The sequence below is a fragment of the Cnephaeus nilssonii genome (genome assembly GCF_951640355.1).
Source record: "Cnephaeus nilssonii genome assembly, chromosome: 12".
NCBI lineage: Eukaryota > Metazoa > Chordata > Mammalia > Chiroptera > Vespertilionidae > Cnephaeus > Cnephaeus nilssonii.
The window spans coordinates 13217079-13244619 of NC_137083.1; the positions used below are offsets into that span (position 1 = coordinate 13217079).

At 45.5% G+C, this 27541-nt stretch overlaps 1 protein-coding gene across 1 annotated transcript; it reads right to left on the reverse strand.

Moving 5' to 3' along the window:
• Window positions 1–261: 261 nt before the first annotated feature.
• GPNMB (glycoprotein nmb) lies at window positions 262–23249 on the reverse strand. The gene is made up of 11 exons (XM_079785336.1): window positions 23068–23249; window positions 16865–17017; window positions 16010–16153; window positions 13661–13831; window positions 11348–11506; window positions 10716–11027; window positions 8040–8138; window positions 7065–7167; window positions 5079–5293; window positions 2075–2168; window positions 262–1596 (listed from the first exon to the last, which is right to left on the reverse strand). Exons 1-11 carry the CDS (start codon window positions 23135–23137, stop codon window positions 1449–1451), a joined length of 1668 nt encoding a protein of 555 aa, XP_079641462.1. The 5' UTR covers window positions 23138–23249; the 3' UTR covers window positions 262–1448.
• Window positions 23250–27541: the final 4292 nt, after the last annotated feature.

The following is a 27541-nucleotide window of genomic DNA, read 5'->3' on the forward strand; positions in this document are numbered from 1 at the left end:
TTTAATATACTACCGACTGCTTCAGGAGTCCAGAACAATTGTTTTTGGAAAACCTCTTCTTTTAGATTGGCCTGATTATATACACTTACATATTAAATTTATTGACATTTCAAACACTGTGAAATTTAAAATATATATTTAAAAGTATAAAATGCTTATGAAATTCTCTTGCTCCACATTAAACAACTTTCTATGTGTCAAAATTATAAATGAAACCAAAAGGCAAACAACAAATTAAAAAATAATTACAATTCCAGGATCTTGTCTCTTTTCATACTTTATTTTGCAGGGAAGAGAGGGAAAAAAATGTCATGTCTGACATATGGTACATAGTTTTAGTTACAAATGGAAGTTAAACCCTTACTGATCAAATTTCTGTAACTTTTTTTTTTAACCCTCACCCGAGGATATGTTTCCATTGATTTTTAGAGAGAGAGGAAGGTAGAGAGAGAAACACATTGATATGAGAGAGAAACATTGATCGGTTTCCTCCTGTACTTGCCCCGACTGGGGATCGAACCCGAAATCTGGGTATATGCTCTGACCGGGAATCATACCTGTCACCTTTTGGTATATGGAACGATACTCCCACCTACTGAGCCACCTGGCCAGGATAAGTCTCTATACCATTTAAGTAGAGAAAGTAGTAGGACAACCAGGGGTCTCCTTTGGAAAATCACAATATGTAATTTCAAATAAATGCGCTGGAGTGCATAGAAACTCAGACACACACACACACAAGACCGTCAACACCGAGTGCCGGCCCATCTGTGCAGCAACATGCCTGACACACAGAACGCGCTACATGTCCGTGGGATAAGCGAATGGATGCCATTTCTTTACCCAGCTGGGCGGGGCAGGTTGTCACAAAAATATTCACACCCACCGATTAGATTTATTGTTATTTTAGTATAACAAGCATCTGCATCATAGCAGAGGCTTGTCCTGTTGTCCTGTTGGGAAGCTCATGCATGCTCCTTGCAATAGGCTTCAGTTTCCTGGGAGCATGGTCTTAGGGACAGGAGTACAGTGCATTGATTGTACGCATGTGTGTATATGGGAAGCTAGAAAGAGTCCATCCTCACCTTCCAGGCAACCTGGTCACTCTGATGAATAGTACCTCCTCCCCCTACTCTTTGGACACGGTATGTCTATCCTACTAATCCTGTGAAGACATTATAAGCGAAACATAAATCATAATGAAAGAAAGCACGGCTGACCGACTCCATCAGTTCTATAACATGGCCGAGGCTGCGTGACATATTATAATTCCTCTCTACTTCTCTAAAATGTCATTTAACCTATAAAAAAAATTGCACCTCCCTAAACCACAGTATATATATTTTACAGCAATGTTTAGGAAAAAAAGTTGACCGTCTTCTACGCTAGCACAGCTCACACATACGGCACTGAAGAGCGAGCTGTTGGTCAGAAATCAGGCTGGAGATTTAAAGAATTCCCGGTTGGTTCTTGAGCAGTGGGTCCTTCTCCTGGCTGCCGGGGAAGAACTTGACCTTTGCGTGCTCCAGGAAAACATTCAGGCCTTTGCCTTTGATCCCAGCACTGTTTTCTATCTGTTTGTATTCCTTGCGTTTTCTGAAAAGCAATGTGTTAGGAAGATTTTTAAAAACATCCCCAGCTGGGAGATATTCCTTTCCCCAAGCTTTTACCCGCCCAAGTACAAAAACGTTCATCCCATTTCACCTCATCTATGGCTTTTAAGACACGGATGTCTTTCGGAAACATATTTATTTTCTCTTCTTCGTGCAAGACATGTGCCTGTTTACTATCATTTGAGCTTACATGTTAAATATTGAGCTGACACAATTTTGTTAAGTTCCTGACATCTGGTAGCGTTGTTTGAATTAAAAAAAAAAAAAAACACAACACAAAAAAACCACAGCAAAATCAACAGGCTAGTTTGGTATTCATCATTCAATGGGAAGATTTTCCTCCCACACATAAAATGGTTAAAAGCCGAAAAGGGAAAATGGCCCATTTGTGCAGCACATTGCTACTTGTTTTCAACAACGTACCACAGTGATTTAAAGTGTTAGAACCACCAGCAACTTACTTGTACACCACGAGGGCGATGACAGTGACAAATACGGCCAAGCAGCCCACCGAGGCCAGGGCACCGCTTGCCATTCTCACTGGGGAGCCCGCGCCTTAAAAGAGAAGGAAGACCAGGTGAGTGACAGCTTCCGCCTCGAGGACATGCAGCTTGGAGTGCAATCAAATAAATGACAAAGGAGCTCTCAGAAGATACACCGCTCCGCTCCGTCTGGCTTGTCGGTGATCTTTTCCATTACATCACACACGGCCTTCGGGCCAGCTTATCTTCCATTGAGAGAAGGAGTTAGCATGTCTGGACCACTGTGTTAAGGGCTCAGGGGAGAGGTGTCATGTCCTGAAGACACCTGCTCAGGTCTCAGGTGACCCAGCCGTGCCCACGTGACGGAGGGCTCCGTGACCCTCCCGCCCACTGCTCTGGCTTCATCGCCCCCTACCTACACCCCTACCTACGTACCTACCAGCTGTGCTGAAAACCCGGGAGTTGGCCTCCTCCCCACACTCTCAAATCTCTACAGTCTACACCCTCTGCTGGGAATGTCCTTCCCCAGCTTATCTCAAGTGCCCACCCCTTTGGGGCGCCTTCCAGACATACATGAGGGGGCGGTCACCCCTTCCTTGGTCCCTGCTCGCCTCTCTTCCTCTGCCTCAGTCACGTTGTGTTGCAATTACTTCCTTACACATATTTCTCTCCTATTAAGTTGTGAGAACCACGAAGCAAGGATTATGTCTTCTCTTTACTCCAGGAACCCAGCAAATCTTGTCTCTACCGCCGAAGTATAACTGGGGTTGATCTATTTTTCCTCCTTCTCCTTCGCCACAACCATTGCAGTCCCAGCCACCAGCCCTCTCCCCTGAGAAGATCTCTTTCCTCCAATGATCCTTGCTGCCCTCAGCAGTCAGTAGGACCTTCTGAAAGCATCCATTAGGATCATGCTTCAAACCCACCAGGGGTTCCCCTTACGCACAGAATAAAACCCTAACCCTGCAGGTGGCCTGCAAGGATCGAAACGGACTGCTCACAATTCAAATTCGGGTCACCGTTCAGCGGAGGCCCCTCACCAAGTGGGTGCTGCCGGGTCGGCAGGAAGTCTCCCGACCTCCCCATCTGAAAAGCCAGTATTTGTCGCCTCTCTCCCATGCTAGTCGCTCTCCCTGCCCTGCCCTTGTTCTGTTTTCTTCACAAGCCTTCTTATCTGTTTGTGCTCTGTTTCTGCTCACAAAAGAACCGTAGAGCCTGTGCCTAGAGCCGTGCTGGGGACGGAGCAGATGCTCACTGAGTATCTGTTGGAAGAACTGCAGCAGCTTTGTGCGTGTTCATTGGATCAATGCGTAAAAGCTGAGAGTCTATGGATTTGCCTTTGAGCAATGATCCATTTCTCTGAATTCTGATTTTGATACTTGAGTCACCAAAGGACGGCCCCACTGGATTCAAAGCTCTCCTGAACGTCCTTAATGTCGATTCGGAGAGCTGGCTCGGGTCACCCCTAAAGTTATCGCTCACTCTAAGAAGCATTAGACATGCATCTAGCATCCAATCCAGTTAAGAGAACAGTGGTTTGCCGGCACCGAGGAAGCTTCACAGCCTAGGTTATGACTTTAAAGGCAACCCTTCCCCCCGCCCGCCCCCCCGCCCCCCGCAAATGGGGCAGCACAAAGCCTGGAGGTGACAGTGTGGAGGCTCCAGCTGCCTTTCGGCCCCTACCTCGCGGCTCTTCACCCCAGGGCCCAATGCACCCGCCCTCCAGGAAGGAGAATTCCTTCCTTTGTGTTCTTGTTTTTTGTGTGTGTATTTTCAAATCTATACCTTGGATCTTACGAACAATAAGCCCTCATACACATAATTACATGAGTGGTTACTACAATTTTTCTTTCAGTGAGGCTAAAGCTGCCTTTTATATTAACGACTGACTATGTCTGGGCACATGTTACCTTATGAGACAGGCTCCAAGCCCGAAGGGGTGACTTGGGGGTTAGTCATTAGGTTGTACCTGACAGTACTCGAGAGGCAAACCAAGTGTAATGTGCACACAATTTCTTCCTTCCATTCCACCACGTAGCACTCCTTCTAAGAGATAAAGCCGGAACTTCACTACAGAACTGGTGATAAATGAAATTCAGTGAGGGCCACCAGGTAGAGACCTTAATTTGAGGTTGGGAAACATTGGAAGCCACCAGAAAATGAACATTTCTCAGGGAAATGTCTTAGTCCATTTTGTAAACATTTGCCTCTCCAAGCATTGGGAGGGTAAAGATGGATTTTTCTGGTGACCATCCGAGGAATAGGTAAGTTGGTTTCCTATAGTCTCTGTGGGATGCTCAGTTGAATTTGGGAAGGGAAAGAGGGAGTGGCAAGTTAGAAGGGAGCGAGGAGCCCACTTGATTTCTTTTCTTTCTTTCTTTCTTTCTTTCTTTCTTTCTTTCTTTCTTTCTTTCTTTCTTTCTTTCTAATAATGGAATGCTTCACGAATTTGATCGTAACCCTTGCGCAGGGGCCATGCTAATTTTCTCTGTATCGTTCCAATTTTAGTATATGTGCTGCCGAAGCGAGCACCCCGCTTGATTTCTTATTTCTCTTCTTGGCTTCAGATCTTTGCCCAGTGGCTTCCATGACAAGTTGATCCCAGCCTCCCCTTTGCCCTGGTTTAACTGGAGAACATCATTATTTGTTGATGTTGGTTCACACTTCCCCCTGGGAATAGGAATCTATGGAGCATTCAGTGATCAGACCCTGTGATTACTGCTCCATGACCAGAGCTGAGTTTTTTTCATCAAAAGGCTCTCTTTGGCCATGATTTCACTCGGTCTCTCTCTCTCTCTCATCCCTTCCCTAAATAGATTTGCTGTTGGATTTTAATGCCAGCCCTCAAACCCACATTAACAAGAGTTCAATAAACTTTGCGTTGAAATAAAATTAAACATCACTAACACAGCTCTTTAGTATGAAACACGACGCCCTTCATCTACACTATGAAATGCGCCCACAACGAAAGCACAAAACTCACGTCTGCCCGGGACAGAGACGAGGGTGCTCGTGAGGGCCAGGCTCGCGTCGTCACCCAGAGTGAGGTTCACGCAGTAGGTCCCGGAGCCGTTGAAGGCCCGCCTCACGGTCAGCAAGCACGCGTCGCCCACGGCCACCTCTACGGGGCTGCAGACCGTGTTCTGGGCGAGCTGGCAGGAGGGGTCAGACACGACGGTACAGACCTCGGTGGGAATGCTGAGGGCGTGCACAGCACCGGGAGGGAGAGAGAGGGATGAAGCAGCTTTAAAGGAAAAATCATTTCTATAAAATTGAAATCCACCTTATTTCCCCTCAAACTATCTGACATTGAATCGTCACATAATTCATCCTTCAACAAGCCTGGGAATGAGCTACTGTTTCCTCCTTATTGTCTGGAAGGTGAGGCCCGGGGATGGGACAGGAAGAAGTTATGTGCCACCAAGGCAGGCCAGGGGCTGTTGGACCCTGTGTGAAGCCCAAGCCATTCCCTCTACCTTCTGACTCTCCAGGATGCAGACGGCGGGTGGCGTAGGTCTTGGGCAAATGCATTACTAGATGCCAGAGCCGGACCTGCCTAGGTTCCTGCAGAGGAAAATACAGCAACAGCAGCGACAACAGCTGAGTATATGGTATTGACCGTGTGTGAGGCCTGCATTTTGGATAGAAGACATGGTCTGTCTATTCCTCTCAATGACTTTATGAGGAAAGTAACATTATCCCAGAGTAGCAAGGGACGAAGCACTCAGGACAGAAGACAATTGGCCCAAGATCACACAGCAGTCAAAGGTGGAGCTGGGACTTGAACTAGAGATGTTTGATAGCTGTCCTGGTGACCACTGAGCTACCCGGCCAGGCAGGACTGTTTTAGCCACTGTTTCACTTCTGAGTTGACTTCCTAGAGGGAGAAACAGGGCTCTGATGCTGGGTCCCATGGGGAGCGGGGGCGATGGAGGCATGCCCTGGCCTCTGCCAAGCCTCACTCTTCAGTCGGCTTTTTCTCTAGTTCCTGTCAATCCTCAGTCCCCAAGCTGGAGAGCTTCTTAGCTACCATTTTTATACCGTCCCATGCTCTTGTTCATTTATACTTTTACATACACATACATTTTAATCACTGGATTTACGTGTATGTGAATTAGTTAATTCATGAACAATTAATTGATGTAGTACATATATTCACTGATATCTAGTTAGTCTATTATATATAGTTATAATCAAACCGTAGGAAGCCAAATTATAAAATGCACTAGAGGAGCTTTGTAAATTATAAAGAGAGGCAGGATCATCAGGCATTGCTGTTAATTAATGCTAGGACCCAGCTATTCCACATCAGCCTCTTGCCACTCTGGAGGAGCCTCGGGGAGCGTAAGAGTGGGGCTCTGCCCTGGCCAGTGTGGCTCAGTTGGTTGAGCATTGTCCTGTGCACCAAAAGGTCGCAGGTTTGATTTCAGGTTGGGGCACATGCCTGGGTTGCAGGCTTGATCTCCAGTAGGGGGCATGCAGGAGGCAGCCTATCCATGATTCTCTCTTACATCAATGTTTCTCTCTCTCTCCCCCTCTCCCTTCCTCCCTCTCTAAAATCAATAAAACCATTGGGGAAAAAAAGAGTGGGTTTCTGAGCCAGACCTTGACCTGTGGACTGTGCTGTCAGGGACCCACTGTCTATGGGGGCAGGTTCTATAATTACCATGGCCCTATCTGTAAAATGAGGGGACTCATAGAATTATGTGAAAACGGATGGACAATGGTAAGAACATAGTAACTGTTCGATCAATAATGATTATTCAGCATCACCTACAGTTAAAGGTAATGAGCATTGCTCTACTTTAGCAAAACAAATGCATCCTGGAGAAGGCCTCGCAGGGTCCTCCCTTGTCCTGGCTTACTGAGGAACTAGGACTATGAGTCCACTTAGTCGGGGAGACTGGAGTCAGGCCTCTGCTCAGGGGTCCTCACTTGGCCCGCCCTCTGAGGGAGACGATGTACTCACGTCCCTTCGCAGGTCACGAGGAAATCCATCGAGGGGTCCTCGGGCTGTGGCAGGGGCGTCAGGACTTCTGTCATGTCCACGATGTTCACCTCTAGGATTCCCTCTGATAAAACAACCCCCCAGGGGAAAACACATCAACACACAATGGAAACCAACCCGAATCAAACTACAAATCAGGAGGCCCAGCAAAACAGAGACAGCCTTCTCACCACCCGACACCACACACACCCTGATCCGGGAATCCACCCCATCGCCTCGAAATACGAAATACGTGCCCCTGCAGCATTTTCAAAGTTAAACTGAACTGCTCTTCAGCCCACCCTAGCTCTTCATTTCTGATCCCGTGTCCGTGTTAGAAGGTAGTACCTGCTCTGGGCAGGTGTTCCAGGAAAAGGTGCCCCTGGGGGGATGCTGCCCCAGGTGCAGGCCTTGGCCAGCTTCTCTCGTGAGGCGCTCAGCCCCAGGGCACACAGCGTGGGTTTTACCCCCACCCCCAGGTCCAGGGTGCATGGCCTGGCTGCAGACCCCACCTGTCCTCTCTGTTGGGTGCTTGTGCGCTGTGCCTGACATGCACAAATGTGTGTGGTGGCCCTGTTCACTCACGCTTCTTACATACAAGAAATGTGGCTGTGAAATCAGCAAGGGAAGAAAGCGGAAGTTGTGGGAACTTGTCACTGGCCTTCTTTCAAGACTCATTCATTCAGGTTCCCAGGATGCACAGGGCCGGAGATTCAGGGCCTGGGCAGGCTCATCAGTATGTGGGCCTCACGGAAGCTCATGTCCACTAGGATGTGGTGGGAAGGCTGGGGTAGGCAGGTGGGAATCTAGACACCAGTAGAGTCTTGGCTCGTGTATGTGCGGCATCACCTTGGACAGAGAGTGGGTGCCCCTGCTCCCCACCCGCACCCACCAGAGCCAATGAAGTGTGTGGGTGGCCTGCAGTAGACTCCAACATCCTTCACCTGCTGGTCTTACCTACAATTGTGATGATGGCTCTGAAGTGGCCGTATCTGTTAATCCGGCAGTCTTCGTCGGGAGCCTCCCTCAGCTCCAGCAGGCTGTCCCCCGCGGGTGCTGCAGAGTTTGAATAACAGAGTTTAGGTTAGTTGCTGAGGATGTAAAAGATGTTCATGATAGAACCCAAAATCTAGACACCTGTCTGCCTGCTCTTTAGAAAAACATCAAGAACCCTATACTTTTAAATTGCTGTCGAAATGTGAACTAAACGTGTAATGATGCATATAGATGTGAGAGCTGTAAGGCATTATAATTGTTAGGTTATGTAAGTAAACACAATCTCATATTTTGCTTAAACATAGGAAGCAAATGAAAGGTAGAAGCCATTTTAAATATGTGATACAACAGTCATGATGAAATACGGTATGCTACAGCATATATAAGATACATAATTTTAAATAGTAAGGTAGGTGCATCATAGATTAAGAAACAAGCAACATGGAAGGAGGCAATTTTTCCCTTGTTTGGCTGTCTCATAGCTGCTAAACTTACACTCTAAGAGTCCTCAGTTATTGGTGAGCAGAGATGTGGGGAAGAAAAGGAGTGGGCACAAGACGCTTTTGAAAAATAACCCTTTGAATAGGATTAAAGCAAAGAATGTAGTGCTCTGTACACCTGAAACTAATATAATGTGATACATCAATTTTACCCCAGTAAAAAGATAATTAGTTATAATTTCAAAAGCTCTAACTAAGGTGTTGGTATTCCTTTAACAAGACAAAAAGACTGGAAAGAAAGTATGATAGAGAAAATGCAACACTACTTTCTCTAAAATTTAAGAAGGCATGAAATGGACCCAGTTTTGCGGGAAGGGCACCGAAGCTTCATTCAGAAGGCCCCCTTTTTACCACAGGGACCCGTAGGCACGAAGCCCTGTGGGAGTGCTCTCCAGGCCTCCTCGGAGCCGTGAGTGGGGACTGAGCATGAAGCTCCTTTGCTCGGAGGGGCCTTCTCAGAGCATCTCTGGAAGCAAGTGTTCCATGGCACTCACTTTGGGAAATGCCACTTGGGTAAAGCCTGGAAGGTTCCGATGCCATGTTGGGTTCAAATGCAGCGGGTTACCAGCAGGATTGTCTGTGGCAGACTCTTGGGGATGCCCCCCGAGTCTCGCAGTGGTCCTTCGGGAGTTACAGGATAATCCCTACTCATTTAGTCCTGAGATTTAACCGCTGTGTTCCGTAGCAATAGATTTGTGTGTACAGGGTATTAAAGATGGCTGGCTGTTTCCAGGAAACTGGAGAACTTCTTTTAGAGTACTTGGCAGGCAGAATTTAGCTGTCAAGTTAGAGCATGGAATCACGACTCTGCTATATTTCAAAATAAAACTTTAAAAAATGACCAAATAATATAAAAGTCGCTTTTACCATTGGTAGAATGCTTATAAAAATGCACATGTTTCTTTGCAGACATACCTAAAGTCAAGTTTATATCTCTGAGTCTATATTTATAAAGTCAAGGTATGATTAAAGGGCTAATGGAGAAAAACTAACACTTTAACAGACAGGTGGGCCCTGGCCGGATAGCTCAGTTGGTTAGAGCATCATGCCGATTTGTCAAGGTTGTGGGCCCCATCCTTGGTCAGGGCACATGCAAGATTCAACCAATGAATGCATACATAAGTGGAACAACAAATGGATGTTTCTTCACCTCTCTCTCTCTCTCTTCCCCCCTTCCTCGCTTCTCTCTAATAACAATTAATAACATATATTTTAAAGAATAAAATTAGTAATAAATTATAGTGTCTTGATTTACATATGTTTGGTTTAATAATATCTCATTTTATTAATAACACTATTATTATAGTTTATTATTTATAACAAACAGGTTTTTGGTAAAAACAATGACAAGTTTAGACATCATGATGGCATGGTCCCTCTGGGCTTGGTGATGGCGCCCTCTTGTGTCCAATGAGAGGATGTCAGCCTATTACAACCCCCTGGATCCTGGGGTGCTAAGATGTGCTAATGGCTGTGTGAGGAAGGGAAGCTAAGGTAGATGCTTAAGAACTTCTTGAATGTCCTCATATACTATTAGTAGAGGGTGGGATTTAATTAATTAAGCTTTATATCCGGAACAATTTTAATGTCTGTAGTCTTTCCAGCTTGCTGGCCAAAAAATATTCTCAAGGTACATTCCTTTGGGGCCATTTAGAAAGTGCTTTTAGGTGTGGCTGTGTCTTCATGGGACACTGAGTGGATGTGGGCAGTGCAGGGAGGAGAATGGAAGTGGAGAGAAGAGTGTGTGGGAGGAAGGAAAGTGGGAGGGCCTGAATGTTTTGGTACAAGGCGCCAGCGTGTCTTCTCATAGCGACAAACACTGGGAGATGAACAAGAATGTGTGAGCTAGATGGGGGAAGCACCTGTACATGTGACAGAGGCCAGTGAAAACCAGGAAGGTCAAAGAGCGGTTTACAAGTCACCAACATTTACCTACAAAGTGTCTTTAAACACAGGCTCCTTTGGTCATTATTCTAATAGCTTAAAATAGTGATAAAATGGCTTTAAAAACCAACAGATTTTTGCAGTCTGTACACAACCCTTTTAACTAGGGCTGTTACACTCTAACTTACATGCCATTTTTTTTTTACCAGTTAAGGACCTCCCCGCCCCCAAAGATCACCTGGAAAACACTTACATAGAGAAGGAGTGGGTTTTGGAGGTCTGGGTGTCGGTGAAGGGCAAGGTCCAGGCACTGCAGCTTGCACAGTGAGGTTAAGGCTGAAAGTCCCGTTGAGCACATACGTGTGATTCAAAGTGCGATTGTTGGAAACAAACAGGCCAGTATTGTCCCCGAAGTTCCACTTGTAGTTAATGGTAGACTCACGCAGGAAGTGGCTGGGATCATGAATCAGGACATTAAACAGAATGGGAATGTCCCTAAGGAAGGTTTCATCAGAGGAATTTCGATCATTCTTCTGGGACATATTCACAAACACAAGAATCTGATCTAAAAGACATAGATGTATAGAAAGAATGCATGATTGCTTGGTTTTAAGTGGATGAATTCAATTAAGACTTTTAAGTCGAACATTTAAATTAGGGATAAATCAGCATCATTTTTCTTTTTCCTGTGTAAGTTTTTTTCTAGAGTTTCCCCACGTTAATCTGGAAAACAGAGGGAGTACATCCTTGAACATAAGTTTGAGGGGAGGAGTCCAGATGAACGGTAACCCAAACCAGAACGCTCGCTCTCACTCCTTCTCAGCCCACTAACATCATCGGAACGAAGGCCTCCTCCTCAGTTACTTGAGCCTTCACACCGCTCACCTGTTACCAGGTACACATCTTTCACTTTTGCGACGGGAGCGTACGCCCTTCGGTCTCTTCTATAGACAGTTACTTCCATGACCTGAGGGCCAAGCGTCACGTTGGTTGTGTTGATAGAAATACTTGCTGAACACCGTCCCAATTTCTGGTAATACTGACCTGTGAGAGGGTGGAAATGGTTAGGTGTTGGTTACTATTCCATGACCATTATAGGAAGTTGTTTCTTCACGACGAGCCACGGTCGTTTTGAGATTGCTCTGGGGAGGGAGCACCAGGAAGGGTTGTGACATGAAACCTTATAAAAACAAACCTACAGTTAAGTAGACGTAACTGCGTGGGTAAAACCAACAGAGCTGTTTGGTGGGATAATGCAGTCATTAGTTCATAAATAAACACTTCTTATAAATAAGTGACTTGGCACTTGAAATAGAAGTATTTCCCATAGAAAATACATTTAATGTAATGGTGAAGTGGCCAATGGCATTTTAAAAAATGGATCCAAGAATCAACCTTATTTTCGTAATAATATTACTATTCTGGCTATATCATTAAGAAGCTTTTTTTATTTTTTTATTTAAGGGGACTAGAATCCTCCACTTTCTAATAGTGTTTGCGTACAAACAGGCAGTAAGTGATGGATGGTATGGTGGGTATAAAAAGGAACGGAGTGGTTCTATAAAAGCATTCTAGGACACCCTTGAGCCATTCTTTTTCTTTTTGAACCCTATCCTAAAATCTAGCTGCCGCTGTCTAGCAGTGAAAGTGACTCCTCTCCTTCAGGGCACGAGGATGTTTCTCATACTTTTGAGTCACCTGGTATAGATGTGTCATTGGAACAACAGGTATTGTAAGATGGATGCTTGTGAGATGGGGATGTTGAAAGACCATGTTTATCGCCTGTTCAAAGGTGTTAGGAAAATACACTAGACTTCTCAGGGATGTGTAATTTGGACATTCAGAGACAGTTCTGATGGAGTCCCTGAGGGGGTTCGTTATATGCGAGGAAAATGTTAGTTCTGGCACTGAGAGAGAGACCTCAGGGGCAATGCTTAGTTGCGGGACAATATCAGTTAACGCTAAGACCTCAGCAGAAGATGGGAATTCAAAGTAGGCTTGTGAAAAAAACAAAAATTCCTGGCTAAAAGCTGATTGCAAATAAAGACATTGTAACTAGTTAAGTTAATGGATGTTAACTAGGCTAAACAGACTCTGAGTGTCAGTAAGCGTAAGAGACTCCGTGAAAACTCCATGTCAGGTCAAAGAAATCATGACACGGGGTGAGGTGACAGACAAAGGGCCAGACATGCATTGAAAAAAGTCAGCTGTAAATCAACTCATTTAAATAGATGGCATAATATTTGACATGTATTTTGTACTTTGTTCAATCAGAAGGCATTATTAATACTTTGTTTTGATTTGCAAATAGTTAATTGGAGAAAGAGAAGCTTTCTCACATTTACGAAATGAAAGACAAAGCATTTAGGAATTTGGAGGCTGCACTATTGGTAGCGATTGTCAAATCCGCAGAGCCAGGTGGCACCTGGTGACAATTTTAACTAAGGACTTAGCAGCTTTGCTAGAAATAACCTACATCTCTCCTCCTAACTGTAATCACTTCACCAGCAATAAAGCAAAGTGGATACCATTTGTGGGTAAAAAAAGAAAACAAGGTTGGCTATGCCCAAGAAGAGCTGTGGTTAGGTTATGTTATTTCTACACAATGGAATGTGATATAATCATTAAAATAATGTATATAAAGAATTTTAATGATATAGTCAAATACTCGTGACATTAAGGAAAAAATGTGTATAATCCTAATCAAGAAATATTAGTAAAGAAAACACCATTGTGTTAACAGTGATAACCTCTGGTGTTAATTATGGGTGGCTGATTTTTCATTTGTACATTTCTGCATTTTCCAAATTTCCTAAAAAGAACATGTTTCTTTAATTCTTAAAAATTCATTTGACAATATAAAAAATTAAAGAATAAATCAACAAATGCCCATCTGTGTGCCATTCAAATAAATAAATATTAGTACTTTTTTAGATTACTGTTTTAGACCAGAAAAAAAAAGAGTTTTGTTTTAACAAAGAAAGCTGAATCAGGGGTTTCCCCCCCTCCTTTTAATTCTTTGGTGTCCTGGAAATTTGGCAAGACTAAGCAATATACATCCCAGCTAAGGAAAGTTAACAGATTAACTATGATTAAACTCAGTGTTATTAATTCTTGGTTATAGAATAAGAAGAGAGAAAATTTTTAAATTTTAAGGAAAGATAAAGGAGAAGCTAAAGGGGTTTGTAAAAGTCCAACCAAGTGTGTGAAACACGTAGACGAAACCCCACTTCCTCCACCGGTGGTGGTGCGGGAAAGGCCGGCCGTCGGGGAACACGCGGTAGCTTTGGTTGGTGTCATTTCCCCAGTCAGCGTCCTCGGCCCACGCTGTCCAGTTGTAAACATACGGGTCAGCAGAGGGGCCTGTTCCTAAGCAGAGAAAGAAAAACCGTGATCGTCGTCCGGATCAGACTGCTCAATGCTCATCATTGAATTAGACACTTTTCATATTTTTTTCAATATAGTTGAACAACTACAGCCCTAATATTTAGAATTCATCCAATGGTGCATTTATGATCTGTGCATTTTTCTGTATGTGTTATACATGTTCAATTTCAGTAAGCTTTATGTAGAACAAATACTCAGGAACGTTCAATCTAGAGCAAGCATGTCACACTCGCGGCCCGTGGGCCACATGCCTCCTTTATTTGGCCCGTGTTAGCCTTTGAGTTTGACCTGCTTGATCTAGAGATCTCGCTTAACATACTTTATCTTCACACCGAGTCTCCAAATCACAACTGAACTCAAACCAAACCGAGGGTAGTTTTGTCTTCTTATTTGGATACACTCTATCTGTAGCCTTTCTTCCATTGGACATCATGACTGCCCACTCCTAAAGACTTCGGCACACGTTTCCTTAGAATAAGGGTATTCTCTTACACAGGCACAATGCCATTACCACCCTACCACAGTAATCAAGGGTCACATACTACATTTGGCTATATTGTTTCAGAAAGAAAGGAAGGGAGGGAGGGAGGAGAAAGGAGAAAGAGGGAAGAAAGGAGGGAGGGAGGGAGAGAGAGAGAGAACAAATATCCAGAATGTTTAAATTGTTGAAGCTAGGTAGGGTGTTTGGCTGCTCAATGTACCCTACTTTCTACTTTTCTGTACGTATGACATTTTTCGTTTTAAATAAGTCACAATCAGTATTTTTTTTTTCCATCTAGAACAACTCTTGGTATTTTACATCACTGACATTTATTGAGCTTTTTATTTATCAATCAATTACAGCCATTAGTATTTTTATTCTTCAATAGACTCAAACACGGCCCGTGAGAGCCCCTTCAAGCTGGCTTCTGTGTCCTTGTGACAGGTCCCCATCAGTCTCTGAGCACCCCCCATGCTGGGAGATACCCCAGTTCACCTGCAACCCTGCCCTACACCCGGAGTCATTTCTTCAACGATCCCCAGGTCTTTGTAGTGGTGATCAAAATTTTGTTAGAATTTTCATAAGTCACAAGAACTCTTTCATACAAAAAATGCTCAGAGGGCTAGATTATCATTTGAAACATTCATAAAAATCAGCTTTTTAAAAAATATTTTTAAAATATATTTGATTTTTTACAGAGAGGAAGGGAGAGGGATAGAGAGTTAGAAACATCAATCAGCTGCCTCCTGCACACCCCCCACTGGGGATGTGCCCGCAACCAAGGTACATGCCCTTGACCAGAATCGAACCTGGGACTCTTCAGTCCGTAGGCCGATGCTCTATCCACTGAGCCAAACAAGTTAGGGCAGCTTTTTAAAAAATTTTTTTTGGAAAAAAGAGAAAAATGCTACAGAATTTTAAATACAACACTTCTGAACTATCAAACCCGTTCTCTACAGCATCTAGTGTTTTCCTCATAGGAATATGATAAATTAATAAGGAATGAACCTGTTGACAGTTTAATTGAAGTTCTAAATAATAAAATTAGATCATTAGGTGCATTTAATAGCCTTGTCACTGATAGAAGAATTTCAGTAATTAGCTTGGCATTTTTAAGAATGTACAGTTCCAACAAGATAATTTCCCTTAATGTATTTGTGTGTATTTTCACTCTTTAACAAAGAACTTATCTGCTTTAACTAAGAGCAAGACAAATCCAAAATATATTTTGTCATTTGTGCTAGCTACACAGCACTTGCTTAAGAAATACCTGTGAGCAGAATTTACTCTAAGCAGCAAACATCTGTCAAATTGGCTATTCCTTGAGTAGCCAAAAGAATTCCAAGTCATAAAACCAAAACTTGCGAATCAACAAGGTATTCTCTGTTCAATCACCTGGACACTAAGGAAAAACTGAGCTTGACAATGCAGCTTTGAAAGAGGGTTCCAAGTAGCAGAGAGCCATCCGTTTGCTGAAGGGTCATTGGCTAATGTTGGCGAAGAGAATGAGTGGAATCACACTCTCACCCTCCCCATTATCAACTTGAGAGGGTGACTTGGGATGATAGCAGCATCTTGCATTCGTGGGAGAAGCTCCTGCTAGGCTCAAGGTTTCTGAGATGGGTCTCCAGTAGTTTGGAGAACTAGCGTGTTCCTGTGATGTGAATAACATTCCTTACCAGCTCTGCAGTTCTTCTCATAGACTATGTTGCCATTGGCATCTTCCTTTTGGCATCTGGGGAACACCAGGCTCACCACAAATGTTATATTTGAGCCCACCAGGGCTGGGGAATCACTGGTCAGAACCGCCTGCACCTGGCCTCCTAGAGCAAAGAAAAACGGAGCACCATGATCAGGCATCTCTTTCCTTTCACTGATGAATGACATCAAGTTAAATCTAATTCTAAGGATCAGCCAGAGGATCCTTACGCCTCTTTACAATAAATTATTTTCTGGATTCCTAATTTTGTTTACAGAGTACAACATTCTAGAAGATAAATAATAAAAGGAGGTCAGACCAGTTAAAGAATTCTCTAAACACAGAAAGAACATTCACTTAAAATACGTTTTAAAATCTGCTTAATTGGATGGAGAAGCCAAGTATTAAAAGTTCATATTTTTTTAACTCAAAACCAATGACTGAAGAAGTCATTCATTCATGTGAATAGAAAGATACTCACTTCCTGACAAGCCACAGTGTTGAGATGGTCAAAAACTACTCTGGAGTCTCAGATCTTCTGGAGAGGACCGTTCACACGTGAGTTAAATAGGTTTGAGACCAAACCTGCTCACTCTCCAAAGTCTTCCAAAAACCATAAACTTGTAAATTCTAAGGAGATCAAACTCTGTGTATGTGTGTGTGTGTGTGTGTGTGTGTGTGTGAGACTTGGAAAGTGATATGTTGAGATAAAGAAGAGATGCCTAGAGCACTGTCATTCACAGAAGAAACATAAGCCACGTGATTTCCAAGTCTATAATCTGAGACTAACTTAAATAGGAAATGACAGTTGTTTGGGTTGAATCATTCCGCTTACCTTTCCAGGAGTTTTTCCACCTCGGGTCTCCTCTTTTCCACACTGGATAGAGTTTTTCGTTCCAATCATTTTCATCTGAAGACCAACCATTTAATTGGTTGTGCTCCCTCATATGACCAGAAGTTCTTCCATTGCTCAGCACATCATGAAATCCTGTGTCAATATTTGAAAAACCAATTATTTAGTCAACTCTATTCCTCGTTAAGTACTTACCTAACGATGGTTAAAGTCATTTTTTATTTCATAAGGTTAGAAAGAACATATGTGATATTTCCAATATGTCAAACAAGTAAAGTTTTCTTTTTAATCTCCACTGGAAATACCTTTAATACACGTATTCAGACACTATCACTTCATGTACTTTAGATGAATCAAAGAAAAATGTGAAAGTCAGCATTTCTTAGCCATCATTTGTTTTTTCAACACATCTCCTCTGAGTATTTTGATTTACACAATGTCATCAGGAAAACACGGATACCAATAATCTTCAGATCAATGTTTGCATCTTTTCCCATTCTGAATTGTTTACTTGGCTAAAGGAATGCTAGGCTCAGGAATGCCTCCAGGATTCCAAGAGATGCATACTGGACAGCCCACGGTTGAACAATCTACGTTTTTGTGGCCCAGCATATTGTCTGTTTGGGTAAATGTTCCATAGGCACTTGTATAGTCTGCAGTTGTTGAGCAAATGCTATTTTAATGTTATTTATGTCAGGCGGGTTGGCAGTATTTTTTGAGACGTCTAGGTTCCTATTGCTTTTCTGTGTACTTGTTTTTTCAATTCCTGAGAGAGGAATGTTGAAATCTTCAACTATTATGATGGATTTGCCAGTTTCTTCTTTCAGTTCTGTCAGGTTTTGCTTTATGTATTTTGAAGCTCTGAATGTTTAATCTTTTTCATAAATTAATCCTTTTATCATGAGGAATTGACTTCTTATCTCTGGTAATACTCCTTGTTCTGAGAATACCTTGATATTAATGCCCAGTGTTGAACTGGCACATCCTTTTCCATCATACATATATGCTAATATATATATATATATATATATATATATATATATATATATATATATATAGTGGATTAGTGGATTTCTTATAGATAGCATATTGGTTGTTTTTTTTTAAATCCACTCTATCTTTTACTTGGTGTGTTTAGGTAATTCTACTCAGAATAGATTTTGGAGATGGTAGGGCTATGATGTGATGCTTGAGCTGGGGTAGCCCTATTTAACATGGGGTTGCAAATCTGAGGAAGCAAGCCAACACCTCAAGGATTTCAGAATGGAAGGATGAACAGTTCTTGGTGATATTGCTGAGCTCTTGCGCTAGTCTTGCCCACCTTTGGACTTATTGCAGTACTAAGTGTCTTTACTCAACCTATTTAAGTAATCTATTACAGCCCCAAACTCTGTCAGCCCCTGATTATACGTTATCATAAACTGTTTTCTCATCAATTCATATGGTCTTATTTCTTGGTGTGGTCGTGGATTCTTACAGCCAGAAACGCTGTCTTCTCTTAAACCCTGGAAGAGGCCTTCGTGAGGTGTGGTATTTGGTAGGTAGTCAGAGAAGCCGTATGGAGTGGATGCCACTAACCTCTGTCTTCTATTCCTCCTTCCCGGAAGGAGGAGGGAGCGGCGTGTTGTTCCCTTCTTATAAGGGAGGCAGATGGAATAGGAGAGAACATTGAACTGGGAGTCACAGAATCTGGTTTCCAGTCTTGGTTCAGCTACTAAACAGGCTGGGTGACCCCAGGCCATGTCTTCTCTGGGCCTTCAAATCAGACAAAAACCAAATGTCCTGTGATTCTATGAGATTGTTCCTATTTGGGAAAATGATACTCTTAAGCGAGGTCAGGAAATGCATGCTTATCAATAAATGTTTGTAATTGGAAATTCGCTCGAACTGAGTCACAGAATGGCAGGATGTTCAATCTGGAAAGAACGTTTTATAGATGAAGAGATTCAGGCCCAGAGAAGTGATGGGATCCACTCAGGATCATCTTTAATTGAGCAAAAATGAAGATTCAGACATTTTGAGCCCAAGAACCAGTTTTCCCCACTGTTCTCAAGAGTCTTCCTTTTCCTCAGCTCCTGAGAGAAAGGCAGTGTTTCTAGAAACATAATCAAAGCAGATCTTTCTTCTGATGTTAAATGTCAGAAGTCAAGGAAAAATACAAAATTAAAAGGAGAGTGACAAGGTATAGACGTAGGTCCATGGGACAGAATAGAGAACCCAGAAATAGATTCACACAAAAATGCCCTACCGATTTTTTACAAAGATGCAAAAGCAATCTGATGGAGGGAAGCTAGCAAATGGCGCTACAAAAATGTGGAACGCCCAGGAGAGGGCTTCAGGCTCCAGGCTAGACAAGAATTCTTAGACGTGACACCAAAAATCCGACCCATGGAAGGAAAAAAATGATAAATGAGACCTCATTAAAATAAAAAAAAAATTCTGCTCTGTGAAATACCATGAGAAGAGGATGAAACGGCCAATTAAACACAGGGAGAAAAGCAAACTGCATTTCTAAGAAAGAACTAATATCTAGAAAATATGAAGAATTTTCAATACTCAGTGTTAAAACTCAAACAACCCAATTAAAAGACCTGTACAGACATTTCACAAAACAGGTTGTGCAGACAGAGAGAAACACATGAAAAGATGTTCAGTATCGCCAACCAGTAGAGACATGTACATTACAAGGCCAATGAGATACCACTATACACCCTTCAGAATTACTAAAATAAAAAATAGGGACACATCTAATGTAGGTGACGATGGGAGGAAACCGGATCACTCATACATGGCTGGTGGGACTATAAAATGGTACAGTCACAATTTGGAAAACAGTTTGCAGTTTCTTGTAAAACTGAACATGTAATTACCATGCAACTAAGCAGTTGAACTCTTGGGCATTTATCCCAGAGAAAAGGAAACCTATGTTCACATAAAAACCTGGGCATGAATGTTCCTAGCAGCTTTATTCAAAACAGCCCACGCTGAGACAACCCAGATATCCCGCCCTGGGCGAAGGGTTAAGGTGTGGTCCATCCATGCCGCGGAATACTACTCAGTAGTAAAAAAGAACAAACTACTGATACATGCCACATCGTCAGTAAAGTACATTGAGTCAAAAAAAAAAAAAAAAAGCCAATCCCCAAAGATGACATTCGGTAATGATGCTATTTACATAACATTATAAATGTAGAAAATGAATTGGTGGTTGCCAGGGGCTGGGGCTGGGTGGTTTGGCTGTTAAAGGGATGAGGGACCCTTTTGGTGATGGAACGGTATTTTGACTCTATCAATGTCAATATCCTGGTTGTGATATTATACACTAGTTTTATAAGATGTTACCAGTGGGAGAAACCTGCTAAAGGTACAGGGGGATCTCTTTGTAGTATTTTTATAATATATTTTTATTGATTTCAGAGAGGAAGGGAAAGGGAGAGAGAGATAGAAACATCAATGATGAGAGAGAATCATTGATTGGCTGCCTCATGCACGTCCCTCACTGGGGATCGAGCCCGAAACCTGGGCATATGCCCTGACCGGGAATCGAACCGGTGACCTCTTGGTTCCTGGGTTGACGTTCAACCACTGAGCCACACCCGGCTGGGCTGTAGTATTTCTTACAACTGTATATGAATCTACAATGACCGCAGAATTAAAAGTTGAATTAAAAGCAGAAGGAAAAAACAACACCCAATAGTAAGCAGACTAGAAGGGGGAAAAGAGGTGTGTGCTGGGGGCGGGGATACGTGTGAAGGTCAATGAAGTCACTCCCAGCTCAGCCCTGGCTTTCCTGTGGGCACTTTGGCCTCCCTGCTCGCCCATCACCACCTGCGGCTGAGGCTGATCCTTAACTAGCTTGTCAGCACCTTCCTCTCCCTCCTTCCTCCCAGGGCTGTGATTGGACAGCGGTAAGGATCCCTTAGTGTGTGAAACACTGTGAATCCTACCCATCCCGTTTCCTGTGGCCAGCGGCTCTGGGTTAGGGCCAGGAGGAGCCAGGAACATCAGGGTTTTGTTACGTTGCCTAATGGACTGGGGCTCCTCTCAAAGTAACGGAGAGATCCAACCCCGTTTTACTGAGCAAAGCAAAGGGGTGTGGGTGGAAAGGAGGCTAGAACTGGGCGCAGGCCTCCACTGACCTGTCAGTTCTCCGTCCCTCCACCTCCCGGACCGCGGCCTCCTGGGGAGTCACCCAGGAGGTTGGTTGAGGAAGACGATCGCTACCTTGTAGGCCTCCCACTCCAAGCACCTGCCGTTGGCTGATCTCGCAAGAACCCCTTTACCCAGTTGGGCAAAGGAGGAAATGAAAGCTGCATGGAGCCAAGTCACTGTGCCTGCCCGCGGCTGGCAGGGGGCCCACGGCTGTGCGGCCGCAGGAAGGACGGTGGCGAGGCAGCGGCCCTCTTCCTCTTACCCGCTGTGTGGCCTGGGGCCAGTTTCTTGCCCTCTCTGTGGCCTGTTTCCTGGCCCGGGAAACGGGATCATCACAATGCCAGCCTCCCCAGCGCTCTCCGACCCTGGCGCCTCCCCAGTCCCTTGTCAAAGACACTGGGCCCAGTCCCGGGAGATGGCGGGGCAGGGTCCCCCGGGCCCTGATCAGAACTGGACGTGCCTCTGGCCACTTCCCTCCATTTCCCCCCAAAGGCCGCTCCCTGCCCCCACTTTGGGGCTCCTGCACCCCTAGCACCCCCTTCTCCCGCCCCGCCCCGCCTGGGCCTCCCTGTCCCAGGGACACGCTCTCTGCCCTCCAGGGTGGCCAGCAGTTTCCTGCGCCTTCCTCTCCGGTTCCCACTCTGCGAGGACAACGTAACTGTAGACACGTCTCTCCCGCCAGGAGGCGGCGGGAAGGATGTGTGCGCAGGCCCCCTGGCCAAGGGTCCGAGATGCTGCTCCCTCAGGCGAGCAGGGGAGCGGCAGGCCGGGCTCTGTGTCCCCGCCTCTGACTGGGCCAGGACCGGCTGCTCCACGAGGTGCTGAGGGTGCTGAAGGTGCTGAAGGTGCTGAAGGTGCTGTGGGATGCCCTGAGCCACGGAGGGAGCAGCCAGCGCACAGGGGGGGACACAGAGGCGGTCCCTTCTCAGCGCCTCCCGCCCGGGGCCCCGGGGAGTCACCGGCAGAACCGGGATCCCTGACTTTTCAGCCAGTGAAGCCTTTAGGAGCCAGGTGGGCGGCCCTTCTGGGTGACGCACACTTGACTCCGGCTCCACGCTGGCTGCTGGAGCGCAGGCCCATCGCCACCCGGGGGCCCCGGGACCGGACAAGGGGGCTGCCTCTGGCCTCAACGGCTCAAACTCCAGCTTTGCATCCCACTCACAGGAGGAGCTTTTTATGTTGTTGTTTTTTAAATCCTCACCCAAGGGTATTTTCCCACTGATTTTTAGAGAGAGTGGAAGAGAGAGGGAAAGATGGAGAGAAACATCGAACTCCATTGGTTGCCTCCTGCACGCCTCTGACCTGGGCCCAGGCCCGGGCAGGAGCCTGCAGCCGAGGTACGTGCCCTTGACTGCAATCGAACCCGGGACCCTTGGGTCCACAGGCCGACGCTCTATCCACTGAGCCACGCCGGCTAGGGCGGAGCTTTTTAAACAAGGGTGCTCGGACCCACCTCCAAAGATTCTTGTTTCAGGGATCTGGGCATGGGCGTTGTTAACAAGCCGCCAACCTGCAGTGCGAACCAGAATAGAGGCCTGGGCTTCAGCTCTCTCGCAGTAACCTCACCAAAGCGGCCGTTCACGCAGCTCTGGGGAGAAATCTCAGCGGGGTGCGCTTCTGGGTTGGGATTGTTAGAGAGCTCGTCTCCAGATTTGGGGCCCCTGAGCGCTTTACCCTACCGGATCGAAACCAAAGTGCAGTGGGGAGCGTCGCTCTGTTCTCAGGCCAGAGACTGATCCCCTCGCACCCCCACCCTCCCCTGTCTGGCAAGACAGTAGGCCCCAACTGTGATGGGGAAAAAAACAAAAAAAGCTCCATAAGAGAGAGGCTGCACGGTTATTAGTTTCTCTGAGCCCGAAGCAAAGAATGGAGCTGGAGGCATTTTGCTGTGGTTCCAACATTCCCAGCGGTTTCCAGAAGAAATGACTGAGCGTGGAGCCCAGCTCTGGCTCAGACGGCATTCCCCCAGACAGCCCCGCACGCCAGCCCCTAGCCAGAGAACGGGCTAAACACAGACACGGAGAATGGCTCACGTTTGGCGGCGTCCAGGGGCACTGCTGCAGCCAGAAGCAGGCAGCCCAGGAAGCAGTAGGCACAGTCCATGCTGACCGTGCTCTCCTCTCCGGACCCAGCAATCACGGCTTAGCTCCCACCTCCCCTGGCTCCATCTGCGAAGAACAGCAGCCTCTTCTGGCCTCTCCTGCGCCCCGCTCCTTCTTTTAATTAAATATGGGCCTCGGGGCGGATCATGTGATGGTATTAAGCAGCGTTGCCTGATGTGGCCTCTTGGGTTCAACCTCTTACAATTCATGTGCTTCTGACTCACTCGCTCTCAGCGTGTTTATGCACTTTCGAGAGGCACTCTTTCAAGGCTGCGATTCCACAGTTCCAAAGGGGTTCCTAGCAACTTCCTCTCCTTTGGACCCTGTTTTAAGGTCCTTCGCCAAATAAAACCTTCATCTCCAACCTCATTGATGCTCCACTTGCTGCTGTTCCTTTACGGACTCACTCACCCAGCTCGAGCTGAAATGTCACAATTGGTCTTCCTTTGCTCTAAGTGAGGCGACCAGCTCCTCCCAGTGCTGGCCAGTGCTGCAAAGATGGGGGCGGGGGGCGGAAGGGGCTGTATATCTTCGATCACTTGAATTAGGTACATGGATAACACATGTTGTGCAGAAGGTGCTTGAAACAGCTGCTCAGACCTCCAGTGGTTGAGAAACTTAAAAGCACACGTTATGATCTCTGTGCAATTCCATCTAAATTTGGAAACAGCCTGCATACGTTTTGGTAACTGCTCTCAAAGTATTTTGTGGTAGCGCTCAGGGTCAGTTGCAGAAAACGCACAGCATATGTACGTCGCATTACAGAACGCAGGCATTAAGTGTCAAAACAAGCTCGTCTGGAACATGGATTGTGTACGACCCGATTAGCTCTGGTCGCAGAATGTGCAGGAGATGTGGCAACGTGAATGCTTCCCTGCGTGTGATCTCCAAGTCACAGCCACATAACCATGCTCAGCAGACAGAGACGTCCTGCGGGGGGTGAGGGTGAGATGTGGGGTATTGATTTGTGTTCCAGCTGCGCTAACAAGGAATAGAAATCCACAGAGCGGGCATGGCCAACTCCCTCCCCAAAGGCCACACGCGGCTCGTTAGTGCTCCTTTGACAGCCTGAGGGGCAAATATGAAGGAAAACACCAGAGGGAATACATGGTTCATGCTAGAAACAACAGTGTCTTCATATACAAATAAATAATGCACGTGCTTACGTTATATGAATAATCTATATAATTCTGTTTGCTTTTTACAACAAACCTGACATTTAGAATTTAATAAACAGCTCCAGTTTAGGACAAACTTACTGTGGATTTATTTTTTAAGCATGATTTCCCCTTGTTACTGATAATTCGTTCTGGCTTGTGTTTTTGGCCAGACGAACTCTCTCTAAATTGGAAGTAACAAAACCTTCATTAATAGGGAGACAGAGCCCGCCGGGCTGGCGTGGCTCAGTGGTTGAGCGTCAACCTATGAACCAGGAGGTCACAGTTTAATTCCTGGTCAGAGCATATGCCCGGGTTGCGGCTCGATCCCCAGTGTGGGGCATACAGGAAGCGGCCAATCCATGATTTCTCCCTCATCATTGATGTTTCTCCTCCCCTCTCTTTTCCTCTCTGAAATCAATTAAAACAATATATTAAACAAATAGGGAGACAGACACCAGGATCAAATCTTCTTTTAGGTCTTCTCTCCTTCCCTGTCCCGTCCAGGGTCAGTGAACAGGGCAGCGGGCAAAAAGGAAGGCAGGTGAATGAGGTGAGGAGGACACCAGCTCCTCCTTCAAAGCACTACCAGGTGGGTCACGGGTGCCTTGAGCAGCAACAGCTGACAACATGTGAAGTCGTTTATGTCACAGGACCAGACACAGGGCTATTTTGGACAAGAAATATCCTCAAGTTTTTTTTTTTTTTTTTTTTTTAGATAAACTGATACTGTAAATTAAGTTTGAAATTGTTCATTGAAAGAAGAGACCCATCTCAATTACTTGGTATCATCGACATGATTATTCAGTTTGGAAACGATGTTGAGAAAATAGTCAGCTTTTGAGAATGTACTAAATTACCTTTAAGCCTCCTGGGTCCTGACACCCCTCGTGGTGACCAAAGTCCCTGCTTGAGGAGCAGCACCTGAAAAGGGGGTGGGGGGTGGGGGAGTTAACACCTTTAATTTCAGGAATTGCTCAGTTCAAACTGGCGTTTTTAAGCAATAAAATAAAAATGAAGGTTCTTTTCTCCCCCAACTTTTGTAAACAGCTGCTGTATTTGTTCCCGATTGCTACTGTAACAAATGGCAGAAACTCCAAGGGTTAAAACAACACAGATCTATTGTCTTATGTTCTGGAAGTCAGATCTACCATGGGCCTCACGGGGCCGAAGTCAACGTGTTAGAGGGAAGCTGTAGTGAGGACCGTTTTCTTGCCTTTTCCAGCGGCTTCCCTGTGAGTCCTGGCTCGCCGCCCCCGTTCACCTGCAATGCCAGCCTGGCCCCTGGGGCCTTCCTCACATCCCACCTGATGATGACCCTCCCTCCCTGCTCTCTCCCTTAGAAGGTCCCTGGTGGGTACCTGGGGCTCACCTGGATCATCCAGATTCATTTCCTTGTCGTAAGTCAGTTGATCAGCAACCTTCAGTCCACCTGCAACCTTAATCCCCCCCTTTGCCACCTACCATCTTCGCAGGTTCCGGGGATTAGGATGGGAACAGCTTTGGGGGCCATTATTCTGCCTATTAAAGTGATACAGCAGGTGACTTAGCAAAAAAAAGGCTCTTTGTGGAGAAGAGCATGTGATGAGAACAGCGATGCGAAGTACCTCTCCAAGGTTTCAAGACTTGTTGAAACAAAGCCTTTGGTACTTGGCAGCACAGAAAGGCAAGAATAAACTGAAGATACAGGAATCAGTTCAAAGCGAGAGAAAGCTCATGTGATGTGCCTTGGCCGCCCGGGGGCCTTTGAACGTGTGATAATCAGCATCACGGTTTTCAGATTTAAGCATTAACGAGTGACTCACGGGCTTCTGTTTTCGTCTAGAGCTCCAGTCTCTGTCTGGGTGCTCTCTGCGTGAATAAGTAATAAAACGGCCTTGTTTTCAGGGTTACTAAGGTTTGAAATTATACGTCAACCAACCTATTTCTCCTAGCTTTTTAGGGAAAGAGGAGAAAATGGATTACGAAGGTCAGCGCGTCCTTTTCCGCTCACCTCTGCAATCACAAAGCGCCAGTGGCTGTTCAATTGTTAGCCTGATGATTAGATTGAGCACAGGGAAGGCACGGGGAGAGTGCATTCCAGGTGGGAAGGAATAATTTGGATAGAAGAAGGAACATTAAAAAAAAAAGTGCTGATACATGCTAACGTGTGGGTGAACCTCAAAAACATGATGCTAAGTGAAAGAAACCAGCCATAAAAAGTCACATATCCTATGACTCCATTTAAATGAAATATCCAGCGTAGGCAAATCCATAGAACACAGATTGGTGACTGCAGGGGCCGCAGGGCGGAGAGAATGGGGAGTGTGCTTGGTGGGTGAGGGGTTTATTTTGGTGCGATGGAAACATTTGGGAAGCAGGTAATGGTGGAGGCCCCGCAGCATGGGAAAGTGCTAACTGCCACCGAGTTGCTCACTTCAAAATGGTTAATGTGATGTTATGAGAATTTCATCTGGATTTAAAAAAAACCACATAAAGCCCTAGCCGGTTTGGCTCAGTGGATAGAGTGTCGGCCTGTGGACTGAAGGGTCCCGGGTTCAATTCCGGCTGGGGGCACATGCCCAGGTTGCAGGCTCCATTGCCAGTAGGGGGCGTGCAGGAGGCAGCTTATCAATGATTCTCTCTCATCATTGATGTTTCTCTTTCTCCCTCTCCCTTCCTCTCTGAAATCAATAAAAATATATTTAAAAAAATAACAAATAACGTAATGATTAACTGTGCAATACTCTTTGTCTGGTATGCCGGGCACGGTGCTAGAAAGTGAGGATGAAAAGAAGAACACGGGCCCTAACCGGTTTGGCTCAGTGGCTAGAGCATCGGCCTGGAGACTCAAGGGTCCCAGGTTCGATTCTGGTCAAGGGCGTGTGCCTTGGTTGCAGGCACATGCCCAGTAGGGGGTATGCAGGAGGCAGCTGATCGATGTTTCTCTCTCATCGATGTTTCTAGCTCTCTGTCCCTCTCCCTTCCTCTCTGTAAAAAACCAATAAAATATATTAAAAAAAGAAGAAGAAGAAGAAGAACAGGGTACCGGGCTCACAGCCCACTTGGAGGCAGTGGCCAGATGAGGAGGCATGCAGATGCTCTGTCAGGGTGCACAGCGAGGGCACAGGGAGCCCTGTACAATACAATGTAACGCGAGGCACAGACATCACGTAACCTTCCTGGGAGCCACATTTTTAAAAAGTACCGAGAGCCGCATCGGATTTGACTGAGGGGAGAGAGTGTTAGCCTGCGGTTCGATCAAGGGC

Excerpts from the sequence above, each read along its gene's own strand:
- GPNMB (XM_079785336.1), bottom strand. The coding sequence starts at position 23,137 with ATGGACTGTGCCTACTGCTTCCTGGGCTGCCTGCTTCTGGCTGCAGCA. Across the intron at positions 8,139-10,715 it reads AAAACCCACTCCTTCTCTAT|CACCCGCGGGGGACAGCCTG; the intron begins GTAAGTGTTTTC and ends CAAACTCTGCAG. Across the intron at positions 1,597-2,074 it reads ATCGCCCTCGTGGTGTACAA|AAAACGCAAGGAATACAAAC; the intron begins GTAAGTTGCTGG and ends ATTGCTTTTCAG.